At 34.3% G+C, this 12,622-nt stretch overlaps 1 protein-coding gene across 5 annotated transcripts in view; it reads right to left on the reverse strand.

Annotated features, from left to right (window-relative positions):
- The window catches only part of SULF1 (sulfatase 1), a 207,148-nt gene that overhangs the window by 72,497 nt on the left and 122,029 nt on the right, over positions 1-12,622 (reverse strand). For all 5 annotated transcript variants that reach the window (XM_074202304.1, XM_074202298.1, XM_074202300.1 and 2 more), the window contains one exon: positions 6,192-6,431. In XM_074202304.1, the coding sequence (XP_074058405.1) occupies positions 6,192-6,431 (240 nt within the window). The remainder of the gene's footprint in view (positions 1-6,191; positions 6,432-12,622) is intronic.

Genomic DNA, 12,622 nt, shown 5'->3' on the forward strand with positions numbered 1-12,622 from the left:
GCAATTCTTTATGTGCATTTAGGTGCTGGCCTCCTTTGGTAGAAGGGGCATTATCATCTGCAAATGTTAGACTGGAAATCATGGTTCTATTAAAAAAGCATTCAAAATACTATGAGTGTTGTATCAGAATATTAGTTTACTTTGGGTGAAGAACATACAATACAATACAATACAATAGATTTGTATTTTTGGAATATCAACTTGGCAGTTGTGTGGAGGATTGTTTAGACAGACACTGGAATGTGTAGACTAATTGTGGAGTTTATTGCAATAGTTCAGATGAGATATTAAGAAGTCACAAATTTGAGTGGTGTCTGGGTGAGTGGAAAGGAATAGATCTGAGATATTTTGGAAGTAAAATTCATAACATTTGATAGCTGATTGCAAATGATAGATGAATGAGAGGGAAAAGAAAAGGAAGACTCGAGTTTTGAACAAAGGTGACTGGAAGGATGGTAATACCCTTAATAAAATTAAATGAGCTTCTAAGAGGGAAGAGTTTTGAGGGAAAGGTGGATTTTTCCATGGATATGTTAAGATTTGGAGATGTGGAGGGGTGGCTAGGTGACGCAGTGGATAGAGCACCGGCTCTAGCCCTGGAGTCAGGCGTACCTGAATCCAGCCTCAGACACTTAATAATTACCTAGCTGTGGGGCAGCTAGGTGGCACAGTGGATAGAGCACTGGCCCTGGAGTTAGGAGTACCTGAGTTCAAATCTGGTCTCAGACACTTAATAATTACCTAGCTGTGGGGCCTTGGGCAAGCCACTTAACCCCATTGCCTTGCAAAAAAAAAAAAAAAAAAAACCAAAACACAAAACTAAAAAAAAGATTTGGAGATTTGGGATTGAAATTCAAGAAAGAGATCAGGGAATGGTTGTTGTTCTTGTTGTTGATGTTTGTTCTTCATTCTTGAAGACCTTTTCATCACTGGTCTTATAGAGACAATAGTTAAACCAATGGGTACATAAGAGAACCCTAAAAGAAAGAGCCATGGGATACAACAATAAATAGGAAGTAAATGTGATGATGTTCCAATAAAGGGGTAGCTAGTCAGGTGGTAGGTGAACCAGATGAGAGAAGTGTTGAAAACCCAGGAAGGACACTGAATGAAGGAAAGTCAAATGCTACAGAGCTAACAAAAGGAATAAAATGTTCAGATACAAATTTGATTCACTCAAAAGATGAGCATGCTGATGTCCCTTTTAAAAAGACTTGGTGCATTGTGTCGACCACCCTTTCCTGATCTTTCCATTTACACCCTTAATACTGTCTTCATCAGGAAATTACTTTGTGTAAGTTTGTATAAACTTGTATTTACTATATTCCCTGAATAGAATGTAATCTTTTTCATTTTTACCACTGTAACATCAATGCCTAGTGTAGCACCAATGCCTAAGTGCTCCAGTTAATAGACAGTTGCTACAAATAAAATTTTTAGACAGGATGTGATCTCAGATTTGTATGATGTAAGAAATTCTTATATTGATGAAATTATACTTTTTTGATCTTCCAACTGATTAATCTAATTTACCATAATCTAGATTTTTATGGTATCGCTAGTATCAAATCTTGACTCTAATTTTAAGAGAAATGATGTTAAATGCAGGTGGAAAAAAAGGGAAAATAAATAATGAATGTTTATGATTGTATCCTCATACTAAGATAGTCTCTTGAATGAGATATTTCTCAGGACTTAATTCCCAAATTGCTGAAGGTGACCTTTTATATAAAAAGTGAAGTAGTTCTCTCCATTTCCTTGCCCAGATCAATATTCTTGCACTTTCTTTTCACAAGAAGCTGGCCAATATATTTTTACATTTCATACCAAATGCAGTTTAACTCTGAGATTTAGGCAGAAATTTCAGGCCATGTGCAGAAACAGATATCAAAGACCTATCTTGTTATATCATCTAAGCTATAGTGCCAGTCACTCTAAAAGGGACTTCAGTGTATCTCTCTGAGGTCCTTTCTATTCTGCTTTATACTAATTCATTGAAATGTATCTCCAGGGAAGATAGTTTATTCTCTTGAAACGATAATTTCACCATCTAACAGATCTCAATGCAGGGATTAACTGGAAGAAATAAAGGACATTAATAGGTGGAAATAAAGGAATAAGGGTGAACACTTATAATAACACTTTTCCTTTGGTCAATTTCATCCCATTACTCTTAGCTGTAGCAATATAAAATAATTCTTCTCCTTCTGGAATTTTTTATTTACATATTTTAGGCTTTTAAATCAACTATTTTAATATTTTTAATTGTAAAAACCTAGTCTTTTTAGTTCATCTCATACAAATTATTCCTTAGTTATCCTTGAACTTTGCCTCTGAAATCCTAGTATATATATATATATATATATATATATATATATATATATACATATATATAAATATTTCTATTAATGAAGTATTTTAAAACATTGAATTTGTATTCTAGATATACTCACATCAAACATTTATGGGGAAAGACTTTTACCTCTCTGTATTGTTACACTGTACCAGTATATTTTCAACTTAACATGTTGACTTCTTGTAATAGGGCATTGTGGGCTGTTTTGTAACAGCCACTTGGTATCTTTTAATATTACAGTTTCCTTGACTGGTCTCTGAATTTCATTGTCTGGATTTCTAGTTATTTTTCTATAAATGCATTGGGTGTGTAGATTTTCCAGAAGATGGGAAGGTATGTTTTAGAAATGGTTTACTTTACTTGGTATTGGAAATTCACCCTAATTTACTTTCTGAAAATTTCATTAGTATGTTTTTTTTAGCTTTCAGTATGATTGCTTCATATGCTATTGCATGGTTCCCCTCAAAAAGATGATGCAAGATGATGAGTGGAGTGTTAGAAATGCAAAGAAGAGGTGTTTATAATTATTATTGTGTTACAACAGTTTCTTATGAACTAGCTGTGAGATTCTGATTAAATCACTTGCCCTCTGGTTCTCCATGTTAAATGATGGATGGGTTTTTTAGATCCTTAATTCTACTGATATAGGTTATACATGTACAATCATATTAAATATATTTAAATATATTAAATATTTAATCATTAAATATATTAAATATATTGGCATATTAAATATAGTGTCAAGGTCGGAATAGGTACTCAAGTATCTTGAATTTACTAAGTAAGATGTAGAATTCTCTTGTACACCAAACTGTTTTCTCAGAAAGTTAGGACATTAATATTTTTCCTTCCATTGAAAAACCTAAGTACTTTTAAATGACTTGCCCAGGAACACCCAACTGTCTGAGGCAGGATTTCAACTCAGGTCCTTAGAACCAGGACCAGTACTCCTGTGATCTCCCTGATTAGGATGTAAACTCCTTGAGGGCAAGGCAATTTCACTTTTGTTGTTTTATCCCCATTTCTTGGTCCAATGTCTGAGGTACACAGAAGGGACTTAAAGGATACTATTGATTGATTAGTTGATCGCAGCAATGATGAAAGACTAACAAAGTACTCTAGCAAAATCTGAGGAAGAGCTCACCAATAGTTGAGAGAAATTAGGAACACATATCTATTTTGCTTTAAAACTTTTCCTCTCCTCATCTTCATCTTCTGACTTCCCTGGGTTTTTACAAGTTTCAGCTAAAGTCTTACCTTCTGCAGAAGTCTTTCCTTGAACTCTTAATCTTATTGCCTTTCCTTGAGGATTTTTATTTGCAAGGCAATGGGGATTAAGTGACTTGTCCAAAGTCACACAGTTAATAATTATTACATGTCTAAGGGGATTTGAACTCAAGTACTTCTGACTGCAGAGTTAGTGCTCTATCCACTGTGCCACCTTGACCTTATTTTTTTCTCTTTGGTTAGGTTTTGATGTTCTTAAGAACAGGGAGTGTTTTTACCTTTCTTTGTAACCTCAGCACTTAGCATAGTGCTTGGAATCTATAGAAGGTTCTTGATAAATGCATAGTGACTATAAGTTTAATAAGCAACTTTGAAGAGAATAATTTTATTTGGAAAGCTTTCTAAGTTAGTATCCAAGCTAAAAATATTAATTGGAGAGGCAGCTAGGTGGTGCAGTGAATAGAGCACTAGCCTTGGAGTCAGAAAGACATGAGTTCAAATTCAACCTCAGTGACCTTGGGTAAGTCTCTTAACCCTATAGTCTTGACAAAAAAAATAAAGAAAAATATTAACTGGTGGAAATAAAGGAATAAGAGTGAATACATATAATTTGCCCTAAATGAATTCTCAAAACTTCTAAAAGAAGTTCTATCTTACTTAATTTTCAAGTCAAAAGGCCCAACTAAATTTTTCTTTTTCTTTTTTCCAATTACATGTAAAGATAGTTTTCAACATTCATTTTTTGTAAGATTTTTAGTTCCATAGTTTTCTATTTCTCTCACTTTTCTCCTCCTCCCCATGACAATAAGAAATCTGATAGAGGTTATACATGTACAATCATATTAAATATATTTCCATATTAGTCATGTTGTGAAAGAATCCAAAAAAAACACAGTAAGAAAAAATAAAATAAATTTTAAAAAGTGAAAATAGTAGACTTTGGTTTGCATTCTGACTCCATAGTTCTTTCTCTGGATGTGGATTCTGGTCCAAATTTCTTACCAAGTGTTACTGAGATATGGATGGGAAAGACCTACATACATTAAAGACAATGTCTGTCTTTGCATGTCTGAAGGGTATAGAGAATGGTGATGGGCATGAAGTTGAAGAAGACAGCTAGCATAAAATCATAAAGTATCTTTTTTTAGGTTTTTGCAAGGGAATGGGGTTAAGTGGCTTGTCCAATATCACACAGTTAGGTAATTATTAACTATCTGAGGCTGGATTTGAACTCAGGTACCCCTGACTCCAGGGCCAGTGCTCTATCCACTGTGACACCTAGCTGCCCCTCATAAAGTATCTTTACAAAAGGATCAGCTGGTGTGTGAAACATGAATGTGCATATATATGTACTCATTGGTTACAAATATTTTCCTCACTTCTGAATTTTCCCAACTCTACTACTATAATAGGATAATCTCAGCTCACCATAACTACTCTCTTATGTATGTCATCTACCAGCTCAGGCCCTGTTTTCATTTCCTTGACCCTTTTTATTTCAGGATTTTCATGTAAGTTGAGATACAGAAAATCCCTAGTGAATGTCAACTTTCAAATCAGAAACAATCTCATCAACCATGTGGAATGTGTCATGTCTTGGCAAGAGCTATTTCACAAATATCTTGGGTTTCAATTGCCTATGGTAGCCATTGAGGGGTGGGGACCCAAACTATAGCCGATGATCCTGAATTTCATGGGAGGATATTTTATTAACAGGTATACCAAAAGTTATATTAAAGCTTATTAAATAGTTAAAAGATATTGATTTAACTGTATGCTTTCCATCAAGAGATATAAAATTTTGTGCCCAGAGGCAGGGTTAGGTTGTTAAGGATTTGATTTTGACTCTGTCAATGAACAGTTCACCATTTTTGAAAGTTTCCCCTTCAGTTATAAAATGTGAAAAGAAAGTCTGCTTAGCTACTGATTCCTCAGGGATGTTTGATGGATTTGCAAATTGCATTTAAGTCCTTGGATAAAAGATGCCATAAATTTAAAATCATTAATAAGAGCAAACTCACTTAGGATAAGACCCTAAGTGTAACCTTCCTTCTTTTCCATAATGGAAACGATCACAATTTCCATTGTGAACATATATCTAATAATAATTGTCAGTGACAACTCTAGCATCATCATAATCAACATCACAGTCCATAAATATAACATATTAAGTGCTGACAGATTATATAGTCCAAGATCCCATGGGGAAAGATCTACCTTCCTAGGTTATTCTTTTACAGTGATTTATGATTAAGGAGGAGGGTACTATAAGAAGGGAGAGGACATATTATAATCATATTTAGACATACTCTCAACTTAAATTCTATTCAACAATGTTGCTTTTATAACTCATATGTACCAGACTCCGTACCAGGTTATAGAAATATGAAGAAAAATTTAAGTGGACTCATCCTTCAAAAAGCTTACATTCTTAGATTTAGGGAGAGACAACAAATAAACATATGGGTAAATATATACTACAGACAAAATAATGCCAGTTCAAGAGGCAGAGAGAGCTATCAACTGAAGGGATCAAGAGAAAAAAAAACTAATGAAAAATTAAACAATTTCCATTATGCACTGAGTCCTGAAGCCCACTTATGCTTACCTGTTCTGTATCCGGTGTTGTTAAGATACACAGCAAATGTGCGTGGTTCATGCATTGCCTGCCAGGAAGGGGAGGAACAATTTTCATTGTTGGTATACACATTATGGTTGTGGACATACTTTCCTGTGAGCATAGAGGACCGAGAGGGACAGCACATAGGGGTGGTGACAAAAGCATTGATAAAAGTGGCTCCACCACGCTCCATGATTTTTCTTGTTTTATTCATCACTTGTAAGGATCCTAAAAGACACAAAAGAATCCAGGGTCTGTTAGCACAGATACCTTAAAACTCATTTGTGGGTTAATGGTTCTTTCTTCCTGATTCATTAATTCATTCTCTAGTTTGAATGAACCTATAATTTGATCAGCTCTCATTTCTAGCACAAAATTAAACATTTCATATCCTGCCATCTGAGATATTTTGCAGAATAATAAGCACATTTCAGCCTTTCTCCTCTTGGTCACAAAGGAAAAAAATGCAGGCTAATCTCATAATTAAAGCTAGAATTTTTGATATGGAGGAGATTCAAAAGCCAGCAGTCCTTTGAAGATTACCTTCCAACAATAGAATAGCCAAGCACCAAAGAGCCCCTCTCCCAAAAACACAAGCAAAATGTTGTTGTTCTCAGGATTGCTACTTATAGGCCATATTAGGTTTTTGAAGTAAAAATGTTTTCTTTAATTAAAAAAAAGAATCCTCTCACCAAAATTACCTGCATTATAATGACATTTTAAAAGATTAAACTAGAGTTCTCTCTCCTAAGTTGTGTAGCAGGAAAATTCTACAATTTAGGTTTTAACAAGTCTAGATGTAGTTTCTTGGGTGAAGAAAATAATTCTATAATATACAGAGCATCCCAATTGAATAATTGAGAAATAAATTTTTAAAAAGAAATATACATTTGTATGTATCAGGAGTGGGGAGAGGTAGTAAAGGAGAAAGACAGGGATTTGCATCTTTATTACCATGCCCAGTCAATCACTGTACCTGACTATCAGCCAAATACTGCAGAGAAGTCCTGGCCAGAATTCAATAGGCTTTTCAGAATTTGTCAAGAAATGACATGGAGATCTGATGCCAAGAGGGTTGCATTTGAATCCTGGTACCTCAATTTCCAACAAGTCTCACTTCTCCCCAACACTGGGAGAAGCCTATGCAGCATTTTTAACAATTAAGAACTTTTTAAGCAAACCAATGCCAACTCAAGAAATATGAACTCCAAAGCCAAAAGAATCAATGTCCATCAATCATCACCCAACTTTATCTATCTATCTATCTATCTATCTATCTATCTATCTATCTATCTATCTGTCATCTATGTCGAGCCTCAAAAGCATACACTCACACATACATAGAAGTTTTTATTGCCTTATTCAAACACATTAAAAATAGGAGATAAGCTTTTCCATAGACAGTTGGAGCCCTATGAAGCATTGTTCAAGAAAATGTTAGCTGCTTTTTTCTACTTTGATCCTATATTCATGGGAGAACAAAATACAGTCAATTTTGGGTTCATTAAATAGCATCTAGAAAACTTACATTGTACTGAACACCAAATAGGTGCTAATTGGTTGGAAAATGTGTGTATGTGTTGGGATGAAGAGTAGTGTTTAGAAACTAAATGGGTCAATCAATCTTTTGTGCAAAGAACCTTTCTAGTGTAGAGCCCTAGGGATCTGTCCTTGGTCCTATGATGTTCAAAGATTTCTTAAATGACTTGAATGAAGACTTAATTTGTAAATTTGTAAATAATAGTCAAATTTATAAAGAACAACAGTAACAACAACAAAAACCCACTGGCTTAGTCAATTTGTTAGATGACAGAATTTGAACCCAAAAAGGTTTAAATAATTTGGAATCAAAAAGCTGAAATTTAATAGATAAAACAAATTTATACTTTTTTAGTTCGAACACTAACTGGCATGATTTGGGGTTAGCTTCTCTTCATTTGAAGAAAAAAAAACTGGGGAAGCTAGATGTCCCTGGAGTCAGGAGGACCCGAGTTCAAATTCAACCTCAGACACTTAATAATTGCCTAGCTGTGTAAACTTGTAAACTTAATACCATTGCCTATATAAACAAAATTTTTTTAAAAAGAAAAAACCCTTAGGTTCTTAGTGGACTTCAAGATTAATATGAGTCAAAAGTTCACATGTCTACCAAAAAAAGACATGTTGAATTAAGAAAATCATAGTGTACTCTCCTAAAATATTAAGACCTACTGTACTCTGCTCTCATCAGCCTATATAAGGAACATGCTAGATTTAGTTCTGGGTACTACTTTTATGAAGGAGAATGGCAAATTGACATGAATACAGAAAAGGTCACCAATATATTAAGAAGACCACGAAATATAAAGATCACTTAATCAGTTGGGGAAGTTTGACCAATAGAAGAGAAGACATTGATGAAATATGACAGTCTTCTTATTAGAAGGTAGTAATAATGCTAGATACCATCTATATTGTTCTTATAGGATTTAAGGGTTTGCAAAAAATAAATTAACATTCTTCTCAATTGAGCCTTACAACATCTCTGTACAGTGGGTAATATTATTTCCATTTTATGGATGCAAAAACTGAGATTCACAGAAGTTAAATATTTGCTTAATGGCAAATATCTAGTAAATACTAGAGAGGAGATTCAAATTAGGTCTCTTGATTCTAGGTTCATTACTTTTTCCATTACGCCAACTTATCTCTTTAGCTTGGACTCAAATCAGAAAATAAATCTAGAGGCAAGTGATAGAAAACAGTTTCATATTTGTTTGCTATATAGGAAAATGTCCATAGCATTTGTCCATAGCATGATATCTCAGGGGCTACAGTATTCTGTCATTAGAGGTCATTAACCAAGGACTGAATGAACACTTGCTAGGTATGTTGAAAAGAAGATTCACTTAAAGAATAGATTAGATCAGATAACTGATGTCTCTTCCAATCTTGAAATCCTATAATCCATGATTCATTCTACCAATTCCAAACATTCATGCTTTTCCTATGTCTGTGATATAGGTCCTTCACACATCCACTTACTTAAGTCCTTCTTTTCCCTTAGCTCTCAGCCCATTTGCTCTCTCCTCCATGAAACCTTTGTTTTAGCTGATCTCTTCTTGCTCAAATTTTTCAAAGATAATTTTTCATCTTGGCTTTGTTCATTCTGCATTCTATCTTATAAAACTAATGTTTTTATACTCATATATTTCAATAGATTGTAATCTCTTTGAGGGCTATCATTGATATAAGCTTTTGGAAACTCATAATAGTGAACAGAATGCCAGATTTGGAGTCAAGGAAACAAGGATTTGAAGCTCACATATGCAACTAACTAGTTTTCTGACCATGGGAAAGTCCTTGAAACTCACCAAGCCTCAGTTTATTTATTTGTAAAATAAAGATAATAACACCTGCAATACTCATAATATCAGATTTTCATGTGAAGTTCAAATGAGGTAGTATATATAAAATGTGCTGCAAAATTTTAAGGACTTTGAAAATATTGGGCATAATTAATATTTTTTAATCTTCATAGTTCCATTGAGAGAGGCAATCAGTCTCAGAGTTAAGAAGTCCTGTGTTCAAGTCCCACTACTGAGAGATTTATGATCTTGGGAAAATGACCCAAACTCTTCATTATCTAAGCAATTCTTTAGGTTGGCATGGTTGCAGAGATCGGTATTGATTGAATTAGTCTTTTTTCCCCTCTAGGGTGTTCTCTATACCATGAAATCACAGGTTCAGTTCTTGCCCCTCTCCTTTTATATTCAGTATGTTTCATAATTCCATACACATAAAAAGTGCCTAATAGAGATTTGTTAGCTTAAAGTATATCTGTGAAAGTTATAACACATAGAGTACAAGTTCTGCTAAGTCTCCAAAAGTTTGAGACCACTCAGAACTGTCATCTGAAGTCCAGCATCTGAAGACTAATGTCAAGAATCTCATCATCAAACATTAACCTTCCAGATGACATTTGTGGTCATGCAAATCCATTCAATTCATGAAACTATCTGTGAAATGCACCTGCTGAGGGGTCCATTTATGACAAAATGATGTATCTTTTCAAAATATTGATGTCTTATATTTGTAAAATCCTTTCCCCACAACTCCATGAAACTGGTCAAGTTATTTCTATTTTACAGACAATAAAATTAAGAATTTCAAGAATGCTTACTAGCAAGCATCTATTAATTGATTAACTCCATCTCTAGTTAACAGATCACTATAACAGTAATACCTTACAAAAAGCACTCTCACATAATTATTTCATTTGGTTATCACAATTTAGGATGATCAGATCAGGATAATAGATTTAGTATAGGAAAATATCTTAGATATCATAAAATTAGCTCCCTTATTTCATGGATGAAGAAATTAAGATCCCTAGAGGTCAAGTGACTAGTCCAGTGTCACAGTTTATACTATCTATACAGCTAATTCTCCTGAACTTGAACTTTGGCAATCCTCCTTTATCACCCTTCAGTGAATCAGCATTAATATTATTTGGGGGGGGGGGACAAGCAATGTACTTTCAATGGCTCAGGGAACTTCCAATGAAGAAATTCCCTCTACCAATTCAGATCCTGCAACTCTTCTGTAATGAAAATCTTAGAAAGTTGTCTGTAGCACTGAAAAGGTAAGTCACTTGCCTAGGGTCACATGGAAATGATACATTAGAGGAAGCTTCTCTATTACCTTGTGCTACACTGTTGTTGTATGGATGTTTCAGCCAAATTCCCATTTGGGATTTTCCGTTACTTCTTTTTCCAGCTCATTTTACAGATGAGGAAACAGGTAAAACATATTAAGTAACTTGCCCAAGGTCACATGGCTAGTAAGTGTCTGAGGCCAGATTTGAACTCAGGAAATGAATATTCCTGATTCCAGATTTGGCACTCTTTTCACTGTAACTGCCCTGTAATATATAGAACAAACCAAATGACATCTGCTCTGCCTTTTACCACTATTCTTTCTACTCCTGGACATATCTACCCTCTTAACTTATTGTGTTTTCTTTTCTTAACTTATTGTGTTTTCTTTTATTAAAGGAGTATGTGCAGAAAAATGCTACAATTAACACTTCATCTATCTAACAGTCACTTATTCTGGCAACTACAACTATTTGAGACACAGCCAAGAATCAAATAGACAAGAGAAATTAATTCTAAGAAGCCAAAATAAAAGTTGCAAGAGTTCATTTCCTTAAGTTACATCCCTTACTCAAGCCTTCACTTGAACCTGTTTAATTCTCTTTGAGGCATTTCTCAAAAAAGAAGCTGAAATTCAAGGGAAATGACCATGGTCATATTGACATTTATGTGGAAAATATAAATTCTGTTTCTGAAGATGAAAGATGGCTATATTTTTGAGTTTCTGTTTCCTCTTAACATGAGGAAGTTGAATTGAATGATATCTAAGATCCTCACTGCTCTGATACTAAAAGAAGCTATCTTTGTTTAGGAAATGGAAGAGGAGAAAGTGGCACTTTAGATTGAAGGCTGGTTTTGCTTGTAACATCTAGAGTTCTCTTTCCAAGTACCAATTCATCAATAGTGTGTTTGTGTATGTGTATATGCACATGGTGTGATGTGGTGTGAGTGTGTTGCTGAGCAGATTTAGACCATTTAAAGCAATAAGACTCTTTCACAATCCACTAAATGTTTGAAATCAACAATGTGAGCATTCCTTCCAGTGACTCATCCATGACTGCTCCTCCTGTTTGATTGATTTTTATGTTCTCCCTTAAATTTTCTATGTAGGACCCTACCAAAATGTTCTGGTGCCTTTCTTCATTTTATCTTGACACACACTAAGAACACCAATAAAGGACATGAACTATTAGACTGACCATCCCTTACCCTTACCATGTGACCAGTCAATCTTTTTTAATGAAATATTTTATTGTGGTACCCTTTATACCATTTCTGTGTAATTATTTATTTGCAATTTGTTACAATTTACTTACACTTACTGTGTACTATTGCCCTTTGGATGAGCCTCAAATTTGGTTCTACAGAGATTGTATGACTCATAGTTATTTGATATCTTTGGATGAATATAATGATAATGATGATTGATAATGATAATAGCTAACATTTATGTAGTTAGTTACTATGATGTTCCAGGCACTTTGGCAAGTGCTTTATAAATATCTTAACAACTGTGGGAGGTAGGTATCATTTTTATTCACATTTTACTTTTGAGAAAACAGAGGCAGGCAAGTGGTTAAGTGACTTGTTCAGTATCACAAGCTAGTAAGTATATGAGTCTATATGTGAATTCAGGTCTTCCTGACTCCTGACTCAGGACTATATCCACCAATGGTGTTAAATTGATAGACCTTTGTTTTATGGAGGAACTTGTGAATATCAAAAAGAACTCTGTAATTCCCCAAAGACAATCTATTCTACTCAGTTTTTCTTGTTCAATTC

Source organism: Macrotis lagotis, chromosome X (genome assembly GCF_037893015.1).
Source record: "Macrotis lagotis isolate mMagLag1 chromosome X, bilby.v1.9.chrom.fasta, whole genome shotgun sequence".
Taxonomy (NCBI): domain Eukaryota; kingdom Metazoa; phylum Chordata; class Mammalia; order Peramelemorphia; family Peramelidae; genus Macrotis; species Macrotis lagotis.